This window comes from Dermacentor albipictus, chromosome 1 (genome assembly GCF_038994185.2).
Source record: "Dermacentor albipictus isolate Rhodes 1998 colony chromosome 1, USDA_Dalb.pri_finalv2, whole genome shotgun sequence".
Lineage (NCBI taxonomy): Eukaryota > Metazoa > Arthropoda > Arachnida > Ixodida > Ixodidae > Dermacentor > Dermacentor albipictus.
This window is the reverse complement of record NC_091821.1, coordinates 346,188,711-346,203,189: the sequence shown is the minus strand read 5'-3', so window position 1 is coordinate 346,203,189 and position 14,479 is coordinate 346,188,711. Positions and strand designations below refer to the sequence as shown.

Sequence of the window (14,479 nt, the reverse complement as noted above, 5' to 3'; positions counted from 1 at the left end):
ATGCCGCCTTCTCACCAATGGGCAACTGTCGTTAGCTTGCGCACGCATGAGCTGCGCGGAAAAGATAATTAAGCTTGTCGCAGAGGCCAAAAAAAAAAAATATGGAACGACGACGTCCAAAGGAGGCACGTGACCTCTCGACGGCCAATCAGAGAATCAACATGGCGGACAATGGCGGCCGCGCATCCGCCATGCGTGTTGAGAATAGAGCCTCTGATTCCACTTCACATCTTTCTCTTGTCATACGTATGCTAACAAGACGAACCTGCGTGTTTTTCAGACGGGAACTTTTCTCGTTCCTCGTTTGGTTCCCGAGAGCTTTTCCTGAGAACCGTTGCTTATGGGCAAGAGTACGGCACTGGCCGTTGTTGGCGTGCCGGGGCGACTCGGTCGGATGAGGCGCCACCTTCCGACAGCGGCGGGCGACTGTCGCGAGCCGCGGGGATTTGCCTCGGTTTTGCTCGCAATCCCCGAGAGGATCACGCGATAAAGCGGCGGCTTAAGCGAAATCCCGCGTCGCCGTCAGTACTCCTCGTAAAAACCTTTTCTGGCACGCTGCGCACTGGTGCCTCGGCTCTGTTGCGAAGCTTGACGTTCGTTCTATCACTTAGTCGCTCCGCGCTTACTGTTTTCTCCGCTGCTTACGGCGCGTTTCTATGGCCACGCATGATTGAAGCTTTGTCTTGCGCGCGTTCCACCTCTGAGATTGTCGCATTGCATTTTTTTTTCTCTCCTTTAAAACCATATTCTGCTTAGACGATGTCAGCGATTCCCGCTTGCTCATCTTAGACTGCACGATGCGTAGCAATGTATTCTTAGAACAGCCCTATATGAAGCGGGGGGAATGTATACGGGTACTGGCTCTGCATGAAGTAATTATTTCAGCTTCCCACGTGCGGGATGATCGAGTGATGTGCACTTCTCCAATGGCTGCCGAAACTCCTTGCGCTGTGTGGTTTTTATTTCGCTTTATTTCGTCGCCATGTCGACGACAAGCCTCCCCTCCGCCGCTTACACCCCTCCCTCTGCACCCTTTTCTTTTCTCTTTGTGACGTCACTTCGTGACGTCCCTTTTATCGCTGCATACCGCACCGACCAATCACACGGCGCGTTTTATGACAGGCTGGCGCCGAATAATTCTCATATTCTGCATCCAAGATGACTTCTCGGCGCGAAACTGCCCAGATACAGTATTCGGTGCTGCGGGCGAGAGTAATCGAAAATGGCAAAACAGTGTGAATACTGTTATGTGCGGCGCGTCTCCTCGTTCTTCACAGTGACAACGCGTTCACAGATGAAGGTTCGCTCGTTTATTTATACATTTCAAGCATTAATGTTAAATGAGGACGCCTGCGTTTCAGCGCTCCGTGTTGGGTTATAGTTGCGTATATAGTGTTCTTACACATACAAGCCATTGGAACCAACCTCGCAAGAAGCTGCGTCCCCATATGTATGGCTTTCTAACATTTTCCGTCGGCGCTTTGCTACAGCTGCATGAAGGGCACGATATAATTACGCGAATGACGTCGTGCCTTACATCGGTTTGCACCAGGGAATGTTCAATTCTGACAAGAAAGTGCCTCCTTTCTGTAAAGCGGTTGATGCACACCCTGCCTGGTGGCTCTCATTTTCTTTCTGAGCTATATATAGTCTTGTATTATGTCTTCTTGGTGCGACGACTCGGACGAAGAGTCGTTTAGAAATAAAGCGCCACTCGCTTTCTCTGTCGGTTTCCTAAAAATTCGGCTGCCTTTTCAGGGGATAACGGCTTTCCACGTCAAGTATAATTCACCATCTCTTTCATGTGTTATCGGCGGCTTTATTTACTATTTATGAGCATACGCGACAAAAAGGAAGAAAAAAAAATAAACGTAAAAAAAAACTATAGATGACAATCGCAATCTCGTGCACTAAAGAGATGAAGAAAATCACGAGCGACTTGCTTGACGCCACGACATGTACGAAACGAAGCCTTTCGCGAAATTGGCGCGGGGTTTGGGGACGAAATAAACGAAACTGCTGTCCGAAGCGCAGGCTTCCGGGGCGTTAACGTACTTCCGCATTTTAAATGAGTGCAGAGGAACCGTGGCTCTCAAGCTTTCACCCTCTGCTCGATTACTTCGAATGCCGCGCGCAGATATATATCTCGAACTATGACTGCGCCCCCGCCGAATGCGGCGCTCGTATATAGCCTCCAATGATTGCTCGCGTCTGAGGAAAAATGCGGGCGGCAAAGCCGTACTTGAGGCGCGTGCAAGATGTGGCGGTGGACAATCAAAAACAGGCGAGGAAGAAAGACAGACAAAAAAAAAAGAGGACACCGAGAAAGAAAGGACGCAGAATTAACTGCGGCCGCTCGGGGCGTGAAAATAGAGAGAGGGGACCGAAAGGTCGATTATGCTCCTGTCACGAGCACTGCAGCTCGCGACGTCGGCTATCGACTTGGCTTGGCTACGGGCCTGCTGCTGCGACTGCAAGTTTCTCTGCGTTTTTTGTGCTTGGTCGTCTTCGGGACACGTACATTGTTCGCGGTGGCGACCGCGAAGGAACGAGAAAGAACAACGGACTCGGAAACGAAGTCGGCTGGCGAATAACATTATTTCTGGCGAAAAAAAAAGATGATATATATATATAGAGAGAGAGAAGGGGAGAGAGAGAGGTTCACTTCATCTTGAATTATTTTGAGGTCCAGAGTATCGCAACACTAATGGCAAGCGTACAGCCTCGAAACGCTAGCTTTCATGAGCGAAGAATGCCAGAACGCTCCCCTTACCGCCGGTACCACCGGTACCTATACCACTGGCAGCATCGGTACCGCACTGTGGTATCACCGGTACCAGGTCTGTCTTCGGGATCGGCGCACATTTTTAGACAGCGCTATCTCCGGGACCAGCATAGGAAATAGGCTAGAAACATGCTCGATACGGAACAAGTCGGGATAACCCTCCAAGAAGCCCTTTGTCTTTAAGAAAGCGCTTTCGGTCTTCGACGCGGGCACTGCTACGTTTCACGAAAGCGACTGGCCTCCGTGAGCGATTATTGGCGCGAAGTTATGGACATCCGCACCGTATTCACACCGATAGTACCTTGTTCCCTCCCTCCCTCTCCTTTCTTTTCTTCCCCCAAGACCCTTCCCCTGTGTAGGGTAGCAAACCGCACGTGCGTCTGGTTGGCATCTCTACCTTTACCTCCTCCTCCTCCTCCTCCTCCTCCTCCTCCTCCTCCTCCTCCTCCTCCTCTTTTCGGCCTGCTATATGCGGACCAACTTCGGCGTGCATAGTGCACCGATAAATTCACAAGGTAAAGATAATTGCAAATCCCGTCGTTTGTGAGTAAACTATAGCTTCCCGAAAGCTTCAGCTCCTTTTGTTTTAATTTACCTTGGCATTACGAAGGGAAACCTTTCCTGCTCGCTGCTCTTAGTTTAGTACGGCTGTGCGCGGAAATCCCAAAGCAGGCGCATGGCCATAGCATAAGAAGCGACGATATGACTCTGCTGCATGGCAACGTACACGGTTTGTTGACCTTTGCCGTGCTTGTCCCGCTTTTGTGATTCAACTTATTCGAACGATACACAGGGTGGATGCTTGGGCGAGTTGGTCGTGGTTCATAACGGCGGTGTTTGCGTATAGCGCACGAAAGTAGGAAAGGAAGGACAGAGACGATTGCCGCGCGACTGACCACTCGAAGCACTTTGACTGTATTCGCGGGCTTCTTTCTCGCTCGGAAAAACACTTCTATGTAGCACGTATTGAGCAACAGAAAGCTGTATCGGGTTTTTCAATGTCGCTTTACAATTTTCTCATTTAGACTTTTCATCTAATTATAATACTTGAGAAGTTGGTTAATTGATTAGGAATAATTATCTAATTAGGCGGAAAGAAAAAAAGAATAACTTGAGCATCTCCAAGCGACGGCAAAGAACACTACTTTGGTTCGGTCCAGCTACGTGGCATTCGCATATTTTTAAACTCTGGCTAAAGTTAACTGGGACACCCTATATATCTATATGATAAACGATGGGCGTATTGCACCTCACCTTCTCCACGCTGTCTATTTTTCAGCTGTGCAAAAATCCCTAGCTCTCAGCGAATTTTTTTCTTTTTTCTTTCTCTATATTTGTACTATAGAGTGATCTGTCAAGGTGGAGCATAAGTTACAGTTTTTTTCTGTAGCTTTTCTCTCTAACATTTCATGAAAATGCCAACGTTTATCGACGAAAGCGAGGGGTCGATGCATCACTGCGGTGCAAATTGGTCGACGTAGTTGTCATCGTCCTTCCCATTTAAGACCATTGAGGGTGTAAATACGGTGCTTTATCACTTTGCACCCTTCGCTATACCCATTTAACACCAATTTTACTCAAAGCACCGTATAGTAAGGTGTGTGCAAAGAAAAAACAAGAAAGCAATAAAAAATAACACCCTAAGGAAACAATTAATACTCTATGCAGAAGGTGTTCGAACGTTCGCTACCTCTCAAAACTCTCCTTGCAGTTATAGGATTGTTAGATTTCAAGGGCGACGAACGCATTTTCTTTGATGTAAGATGCGACTTTGTGCAAGTGTTCTCATGAAATGAAGCAGTTGGAGTTTCTGGACAATTTATACATATAGATACCAATATTTGAAGAGTTGAAACCTGGCATCTGCGTAGCGCGATGGTGAGGTTGTCCAGTTTACATGTGAAGTTCCTGGGCTCGAATCCATCCCCACGAATTTCTTTCGTAACCTATTTAAGGATGAATTGTTTGCCGCTTGTGCAGTAATGCTAATAAACTCGTAAACAGTGGTAGGTATCACGAGCTGAGGGCGACGTTTTTCTTTCATTTCGCTTTTACTTCAGCCATACACCCTTCCATGAGGGTGTTAATCAAATAGGGGCGCTTGTATTAACTAACACCCTGAGGGTGTTCGTCTGGCGGATTGCTTTACACCCTTAGGTGTGCTAGAGTGTTTAGTGTGGATGCTGTGCAGACACGACGGGCAAACAACGACAGCGTGAGCGTCTGTCGAAACTATCTCGCGTTTCTCTGACAGATGCGCGCTTGGGTGCATCGTTCGCAACTATATAGGACGTCGTAAAGGCTCACTCCTGGTTAACCTCCCTGCCTTTCATTTATCATTTGGTTTCTCTCTCTCTATAGGACGTCTAATGGGCTGAGTTGGTGTTTTCGTGTGATGCCCGTTTGTAAAGCCTTAACAGCGCGGTACGCATCGAGTTCTTCACCGCGGTGCGCCGTTGTAGTTTCGTTGCTTCACAGGCCCCGTTTGTTGTCATGGTGCAATGATCGCAATTTTCGACCAGCCCTCTCGGAGCGTAATCGCGTTTTTCGCAGACGGTTTTGCAAAACTCTCGGTCAGTGCACTTCGTCCGTCTCTGCGATAATTGCGCTGCTCCCGCTCGTTATCAGTTTCCTTTCATCACACTCTCACCGCAGTGCTTCGGTTTCAAGGACACAATATTGTGCAGTTCCAACGGGTGTCACTTTCAACTCTCGTTTGTCGACGGTCTGCTCGCTAGGGCGAAAGCGGTTACCATGCCCTCCCTACGCACGCTAGTTCTGCAGAACACCCCCTTCTGGCGCCCCCCCCCCCCCCCCCACTCCCTCTTTTTAGCAGTTCTTACAAAAGACACCGTGTCTTCGTTTGTCTCGTCGAACGATCACCGCATCGCTCTCGTTAGTGCAATGGCCGCTGCCTATGTATATGCTTTGCCATCACCGCGCACACACTTTTCTTCTATAGTTCTTTCGTTTCGCACGGCACAGCCTTAATAGCCCCCCGAGTCGCGCTCTCGTCGTATTTTTCCGTGAGTCGCAGCGCAGCGCTCGGCGCTCGTGACCCGTCCCTTGCAACCGCGTACACCCCACATCTCCCCCCGCGGGGATGGGCGGCCGGCGACGTCATTAAACCCCAATCGCAAATCCATTACGGTCCCATAGAGTGCGCCTACACCCTTCCACGCAGCCTCGCTTTCACAGTCAAAGCGCTCATCGCATTTGTATTGTTCTAAGGGCGCGCGCAGGGACCAGCTGTTTGCCGTCGTCGCGCAGCAGGCGGGCAGGCGAACACTGCTGTAGCGCCCGATTTATTTCTCGCAGCGCAGAGAGGAGCGACGAACGGGCTATTTGCATAACAGCCTGTGTAGGAGTTAGCGAAGGCGCTGCGTACAAGGGAGGGAAGCAAGCTGGAGTGGGACATTGCGCGTGTCGTCTGCGCCTGCGCCGCGGTGAATGCGTACCGTGCACGCGTCAAGACAGCGGAAGATTTGTTTCAGTATGGAAGTGTATGTGTGTGTGTGGGGGGGGGGGGAGGCTCGGTTTGTTCTTGACGACATAGCGTCCGCGTCTCGAGTCGAGGCGGAAAAGCTTGCTCCTGCGCCCATTTAGAAAAATACGGGAGTAACGACAATGTACTCTTTTCGAACGGCATTTTGTGAAGTGACGGGATTGGAAAAAGGGGAGGCGCGAGATTCGGTCCCTTGAAATGAACAAACGCTTTATGATCGTGAACTCGAATCTATTAGGAGAGTACGGCAACATAGGAAGTACCGCGCGTAGACCGCGTCATATGGCCGCACTGCGGCGCTGTTAGCTATCGGGGACTATTTATCTGCGTGCTTGAATAAATAGCGCCTCTGTAAATCTCTATTCGAGGCTATACGAGCAGGCTTGAAGCGTTGGTGCAATCGAGGGCCAGCGAATGACAAACGCGAGAGTAGGTAATCACTGTAGTCGAGTTAGTGTGAGGTCGCAACGTCAACCGAGTGTGACGGGTGTCGTCCGGTATAGTGAATGCACTAATATATACATGGGATAGATATTTCGGCAGCGATGCGCCACATTCAAGGTATTTCAGCACTGAGCGCCAACGTGGCTTCGGTACTTACAGCGCGCCGCTAACACAAGAGCACATGCATAGTTACAGGAGGAATCGGTGCTTGCGAGCGGTATCATTGCTTTTTTTTCTTTTTTTGTTTATTTAGCAGCAAGCATTGCCTGCTGTACACCGTTCTTTTATAATCGGCTACAAGTGGCACGTGCATTTGATGCCGTCTTAGGCAATCGAGACGTCTTTGACAACGAGACAATTAGGCAATCGTCTCGCTATACCACCATGCATCGGCCGTAAACATGGATTTCCAAGGGAACTAATTGCGCCTTAGAAGAACTGACAACGAGGTACCCCTCTTGATGGTTCAGCGAATGTCATAATTTCTGCTTACACTGTGGATCTATACCCGTGTTTCTGTGAAGGGTGTCCACATATAATAAATAGCTGATTCGAGATAAATTATCATTTTTTTTACTTACAACGCTTCTGGTATAGCAGCGGCGCACATCAGAATCAGGAAAAACGCCGTATACGAAAGACCGTTAACTGGAACAGCGACAGATATCACAGCAAAATTTTTTTGAGTCCGCATTTCCCAGAACCTTTAGCGCAACGTTTCTACCAAAACGTTACGCTTTGAGTACTGCATGGCTGACTTCAATTCTGCACTTACTACGTGCCCCTCAAGGCCATTATTGGAAAACGTAATTGGTAAAATTTTGGTAATTAGCAATAGTAATGCCGATTTTCGCACAAGTTATGCTGTCCGCCGCTGCTATAAAGTTTGCAATGAATCATGTTTAAGATAATAATAATAATAATAATAATAATAATAATAATAATAATAATAATAATAATAATAATAATAATAATAATAATAATAATAATAATAATAATAGTAATAATAACAATAATTTCGTTTGACAACCTAGTACAATTGAAGGAGAGAAAAGAAAGTAAGGAGTAGGCTGGCAACTGTCACTGGAAGGAGCGCAACGTCTGTTAGTCTTCAAGGAGAAGAGCACAGAAACACAGTAATGGGTGATAGGAAGAATGGAATGAAAGAGGAAAGTATAAGAACGAGTTGATAGCTCGCGAAGGCTATACAGATCTTAAACAGCGTTCGTCGGTATATAGGCGGCATTTGCACCGAGATGTATGTGGAGCAAGAAGGTACACAGCACGCACATACCTGAAATTGCTGCACGGATGAATGATCCAATGTCCGGCGGCCTTTTGCCGGATGCGCTCTTTCATGAGCGCCTTCTTGGATCCGAACAGCTTCATGGCCAGCTTGTTGTCGGACGGCTGGAACAGGGCCTCCAGCTGGTTGCGCATGAAGGACGCCTTGGCCTCGGACAGGCCCGCGCCGCCGCCGGGCCCCAGCTCTTCCTTGGGGGTGCCGTACAGTGACACGTCGTCGCCCTCCTTCGCCGCGCGGACACCCGACGCCGCGTTGTTTGCGGCAGCGCTGCCGTCGGACGCCGCGCGGACCTGCTCGCTGCATGCGCGAGACCCGCGTGTGCGCCGTGAGCACAAGCTCCGCAGACGACATTCACAGCAGTGTATATATATTTGCATACCTCTAGCTGGACCACACCGTAGGCCTACTTGTATAGGCCTAACTGTATACGACTAGCCCTTAAGCCTAACAAGCTTTCTCAACGCCATTTTCTCTTGCACGCACGCACACCCGCGCACACACAAGAAATCAAGCAGTCGTTCACTATTAAGGAATAGAATTGTGAGAACATTGGCTACCCAAAAGCTGGCTGTAAATCGACAATCAGCAGTAAATCCACGGTGAGAAGCAATCTGCTCTGGTCAGCATGGTGCTGCAAGAAGAATTTTCTAAGCCTAATCACTCTTCCAGTGTAAGGGCCGGCCCTATAACGTAAAACTATTCCGATATGTATTTATTCCAATCTCCTGACGTTAAATTTGCTTAACCGCCGACGCAAGCATCAGGCGGTGAACCGAAGGGTTGTCTAAACAGACCAATCAAACGCTCTCCTCGTTTATAGACGATCACTTTTGTTTGCTTTAAAAACGAATATCATTGCCTACACTGAGCAGCTTGTCTTATCTAATTGGCTGACAAGAGGCGAGGAGCACGCTCAAGTAGAGAGGGGTTCGGTGGGGCCGAGCGGGTGCACTGAAAATCGATAACCGGATGAAGAGGGTGGAGCCGGCGTCTGCGATTGGTCCGTTTCCCTGTACTTAGCATGCGGTGGCTGGTCAAAAATCGCGGCGGCATGCAACGGAAGCTTAAGAGTGACCCTAGAACGGATCCTAAGCAAAGAAGAGTATAGTCAGAACGAGGTCGTAAACATGCCGAAAGTGCTCGAAAGCGTTACATGGCCACGCAAAAGGTTTTATTGTATGCAAATAAATCCATGCTCTCCGGCAGGTGCGAGTAGCCAGTGTCTGAGCGATCGGCGGCAGCCATCTTTTATTCTTTTCGGAACGGGGCAGCCTGCGGCTATTCAGAAGAAAATTCAGTTTTGTTCTGCACATTAATGCATCTCTGAAGCGTACACGTCACTTTGACGCGGTGAGTTTTTGCGCGCTTGTGGCGTCGCGTGATAGGCAGGTGAAGTGGGTGCAGCCCGAAAAATTTTGACCAATAGCCGAGGGCTAATGGCGAAAGGGCGTCGAATCAGAAATAACTATTTTTTGTTTTGTTCAGTCCAGTCATGCATAATCAGAGTGTACACGTCGTATCAGATGGGGAGCTATCGCGGTTTTCATGACGTCGCGTGACTGACATGTAGGGGAAGTGGGGGTGGCTCAAAATGTTTTTGACCGATCGCGGAGGGCTGATTGCAGAATTGGAACAGAAAAGTTTCGAATAGCTTGACGTTATAGCGCCCTAAATTCACGAAACAGTTAAGCAACTCAGCTTCTAAAAAGACAGACACTATCATGGCCGATATACCTAGCGGTTACACTGAACAGCATGGAATATATTTGTACTAATGGGCCGGCATATCCTGCATAGTTCCGTTTAAGAAATGGCATGCTACTTCAATGGAGTGTTTTGTTAATGCACGTTTGGCCGTGAGCATTGCTTTAATTTCCATTTATAAGCACGTGCGTACCTATTACGGCCTTTCAGTTAATTCCTATATTGCTATTTCTTCGACAGATCCTACTGAATACTCTTGTTTTGATTTCTTTTGTTCACAAGCAAGTAAAAGAACGAGAAAGTGATGCTAAAGAAGTTCGAAGGCACATCAATTGCTTTCGTTCGTGCTCTTCGTATAACTCTCGAAATACATGCACAAAAGCGACTGTAAATTTCTGTCAGCCATGTACGACGATGACCCCTTAATAAATATATGAACGCTAGTACGGTCAAATAGGACAAAAAAAAAAAGGAATAACGAAAACCCGGAAGTTCCCGCTAGCTCACTCGCTGCGCTGTAGACTATCATTTCTCCGTGCGAGCACACGCACACTCGCTGTCCCCGCTGGAGGAACGTACGTCGAACGATCGACTGCTGCCCGGCCACGCTGCAAATATAGCGCGACTATATTCTGTCCCGCTGTCGCTCGCCGGTTCCGCAAGCTGCACACACAACGAGTCGCACACGCCAACAGAGAGACGAGCAGGCACGAAGAGGGAGGAGGGAGAGGGCTGTCGCGACCATTGCCGCTGGCGCGTCTGCGCGACCATTTGGTTGGGCCACCGCAAGCGCAGCCCTTCTCGGAGTGCATGCATGCGGGAGGCCACTGCCGTTCTTAGGAAGAGTCACGAGGGCTGACGCGTACGCAAGTTTGACTGCGCGTGGCCGTCATCGATGCGTCCGAGAAGGTCGGCTGTTATGACATTCAGCCACACGAGGAACGTCTGGCACCGAGCGAGGAGCAAGGCCCCACTTCTTTTCTTATCGTGGTTGTTTCTTACTGCAAGTGCTTCGAACGCGAGTGATGAGGACATATAGTAAGGCATGTGGAGTACGGATGTTGGCGAAAAACATTGCTTAAGTAAACTTAAAAAAATAAAATCGGTAGAGACATTTAATACTGCTTCGTGTGGGAATGCGAAAGCATCATACCGTTTGTAGACCTCGGAACGTCATGAACGCGCTCATGTTTGTACGCTTGTGTCCTGGCGCTACCTCCTCCCCATCAGCTGCGCAGTCACGTGCTCACTGACGCACGAATTAGGCCACGCCTTTAGTAAGCAAGAACCGTGGCGTCGCAGTGGCGTCGGGGAGGCGTGCTAGTCTCGCACCCCGGAGGCCCGGGTGCGATTTACACCTAGGCCGAAATTTACCAAATTTTCTTTTCAAAGTCATTAATTTATCTTGTTTACAGGAACCTTCCTGAGAAATTTGACGACAATCCGAGCATTTTTTGACGTGTCTTTATTGTTTGCGCCGTCGGCAATTTTTAGTACCATCTATCGGTCACGCCGACGGATTTTTTTTTTTTTGCGTAATGGAGCACATAATGCTTTCGTATTAAGCAAAAAAGTACGGAGGAGACCACTGAGAGGAATACTTTAGGTGCTGCACGAAACATTGGCAATGGCACCGACCATGGCAGCAATGTCGACACCTTATATATATATATATATATATATATATATATATATATATATATATATATATATATATATATATATATATATATATATATATATATATATATATATATATATATGTGATACTTTGATACTTCCCAGAGCGGCTGCCACGCTACGCAGGGCCTTACACGATATTGCGTGCGTCAGCTCGGCGATGTGAACTACGAGATTGCTCCGCTGGACTCGCGTGACCCCACGGACGTTGTGCACGTGTCCTGGCTGAAGCCTTAATTTGCCGCCAGTTCCCCTGTCTTATAGTTAGCGCCGAGACGGTGCCTTCACAGGAGGGGGTTATGTTGCGGACCAACCCAAAGTGGCGCCAGTCAGAAGACGATTTGACGTGTAGAGGTGGAACCGGTCTCGACAGCCATCTTGTTTATGCATCGTTGTTTCTCTTGTAAATGTTGTAATTACATCTTTAGATGTGACTGTTCCGCAACGTGACAACATATTCGCATATATATGACCGCTGGGCGTGGTGACGTTTCAGCGTCCAATAAAAAAAAAAGCGAACTATAAGCGCTATCAGCTTGTTAAGTAACGAGTACAAGAAACGTCTTATCGACGCATTCTCGCGCGGCGCAGCCATTTTTTTTTTCCTGCAAGATAACCGCGCGGTTACGCAAGCCGTGCATTATAGCCACCGCACAGGGCAGCATCTAGTCTCACCCGGCGGAGGGCGTCGGGAAGAACTGTACGGCGTCCTGGTTCTTGGGCGTGGCGGTGCCGGGCTCGCTGGTATCGATGCAGATCTTGACGTGCGCGTCCGGGCAGGCGTCCGGGGTTCCGCTGGCCACCCGCCCGTTAGCCATTCGCTGACCAGCGGCCGCCACGCCCTTGACCGCGCTCGGCGGAGGGGGCTCCGCGTCCAGGGCCTCCGAGCTCCTGCGTCCAGACAGCAGCGACCACACCGTCAGGCGCACGGACAAACGAAGATGTGCAAAACTCGTCACGTGTCAACTCTACTGCCACATCCCGCCAGGATGCAAAGTGCAAAGAAGCCCACCGATCTATGAACCAGAAAGATTCATTGTTCCACGAGACACCGACCGGTTGGTTCGATTGACGGACAGGACGGAGCAGTTGGTTCACTGATGGAATCCAACCACTCTAGGGTCGGTCAATGATGTCCTCCATTAGCCTGGAAGACCTCACCTCTATGAGGACGAAAGATGAACAAAGTGGCATGACGGAGCAAAATGTTTTCTTCCTACATGCTAACGAAACGTTGTCTATCGCAAATTAGGTTCATAGCTGTAAGAACAGTAACTCGCAGTGAAGAAAGAGGAGTACAAGAACACAGTAATACTCTCCCTCTCAAAAATGGGCTCCCTCTCCAGAGAAGTAAATCGCAAGCAATGAGAAGAGAAGCGCGCCAGGCGCTTGGCAGTGCGTGCTTTTAATGTCGGCTATCGGGTTTCGCTTGGTTGTCACAAATATTTGCAATGAGCTGCGGCTTTCTTAAACCAACGTTCCTCAACAAAAATTTATTTAGACTGTCACCACGAAGTACCCTATAAAGTTTTTATATAACATATATTTAAAATATTTGGACTTATTTCATACTACGCCGAACGTTTTTGTTTAACAAGAACGTTCCTAGATATGACGTACAAAAGCGAAGACGACATGCGAAATGCAGCGCTCGACCTATTGTTTCTTACTTGCCCTCCTAAGTCTTTATTTTCCTATTAGCGCAACAATGTATTCATTTAATCCTCGCTCAATATGCACAGCGAGAGCTTAATTTGTTTAATGTTCACAACTATTGCCGAAATGTGCATGAGAAAGACATAGAGAAGAAATACGTATATATACAGAAATGCACAAGGAAGTGAGCTCTGACGCGTGAATTTCTAGAGACATCTTTCAGAAAAAGAAGAGGGGCGAGAACTCTGTCAGTGGCAATTTCATCACACATATGTGCGCAAGCGATGGACTTCGTGTACGACGCGTTGTAATCTTAGATCAATGGCTTGTTGTCTTTCCATTGTGTTGTCCCTGCTAGGCGATATTCTTTTCGCCTACGCCAAATATGCGCGTGACATAGATGCACTACTTTCGACACAACAAAGTTCAGATAGTAAAATTAGCGATTTACCTCTCTCCTCTACGCAAATTTGTCGTCTTTTTCCGCGCTTAAAAGCTTGGAAGTCGCTGTATGTCAGAAACATTTCCCACAACATCGCCACGACGAAGTTGTCCCTAACACACACACAGCTTAATCATCCCTGAGCTGGAAGGATAAAGAAAAAAGAAGTGCCCGTTTTTATTTTTCCCGAAAGATTTGGCTCTTTTCAATGTCCTAACTGTTATCGCGATGCGGGCTCGTTTAACCCATGTTTCCGCGATCTTGTTTACGCAAGAGGGTTGTTAAGTACAGCAATCTCAAACTGATTTTTCAGAAACCATATTGTTGAGCCTTTTGCTTCTTACTGAGGACGAATCCTCTAGCCGCTAATATACAGCAACGCTGAGAGTTTTCACCAGAGCGGCGTAACACAACAAGAGGAAAGAAAGTTTTGAGGCTATCAGTGCCGTCCAATAAGTGCAGTGTACGAGGACCCACGGTACACTAATTAGCAGAGGCGGCATATTGATCGCGAGTCACTGCTCTTGTTTTATATGCAGGCACTTACTCCTTCTCAAGCCTTAATTACAAACTGCCCGTGGCTTGGTACTGCAAACTGTGCGTCTTCGCGACAGGAAATTTCGCGCTGCAAACACGCCGGCAAAACTACTTGCAGCATTTCGCAATCTCTTTTAAGCCCCGGAACAAAGTGATTACATTAGGTGCAATTAAGTAATCGTGAGAAATCAGAGCAGCTCCCTTCCTTTTGTACTTGCATTGTAGATAAATTGTGATTTTGTAGCTGTTCTGCTGCCATTGGCATCATCTTGTCCTCGCTTAGTTAAAATGCGTGCTTCTGTTTTATCCTTGTCATCATAATGACGTGGGAAAATACGTAAATGCTCCAATAAGGGAGCAGTGTTTACGCACTGATCGTGCCAGGCGTCATTACGAACGTTGCATTCCGGACGCTCTTCG

The 14,479-nt window shown here is 48.1% G+C and overlaps 1 protein-coding gene across 2 annotated transcripts in view; it reads right to left on the bottom strand.

Annotated features, from left to right (window-relative positions):
- LOC135915571 (potassium/sodium hyperpolarization-activated cyclic nucleotide-gated channel 3-like) overlaps window positions 1–14,479 on the bottom strand; it is a 452,750-nt gene that overhangs the window by 22,299 nt on the left and 415,972 nt on the right. For both annotated transcript variants that reach the window (XM_065448715.1, XM_065448783.1), the window contains exons 3-4: window positions 12,100–12,315; window positions 8,029–8,337 (exon numbers count right to left, since the gene is read on the bottom strand). In XM_065448715.1, coding sequence (XP_065304787.1) covers window positions 8,029–8,337; window positions 12,100–12,315 — 525 coding nt within the window. The remainder of the gene's footprint in view (window positions 1–8,028; window positions 8,338–12,099; window positions 12,316–14,479) is intronic.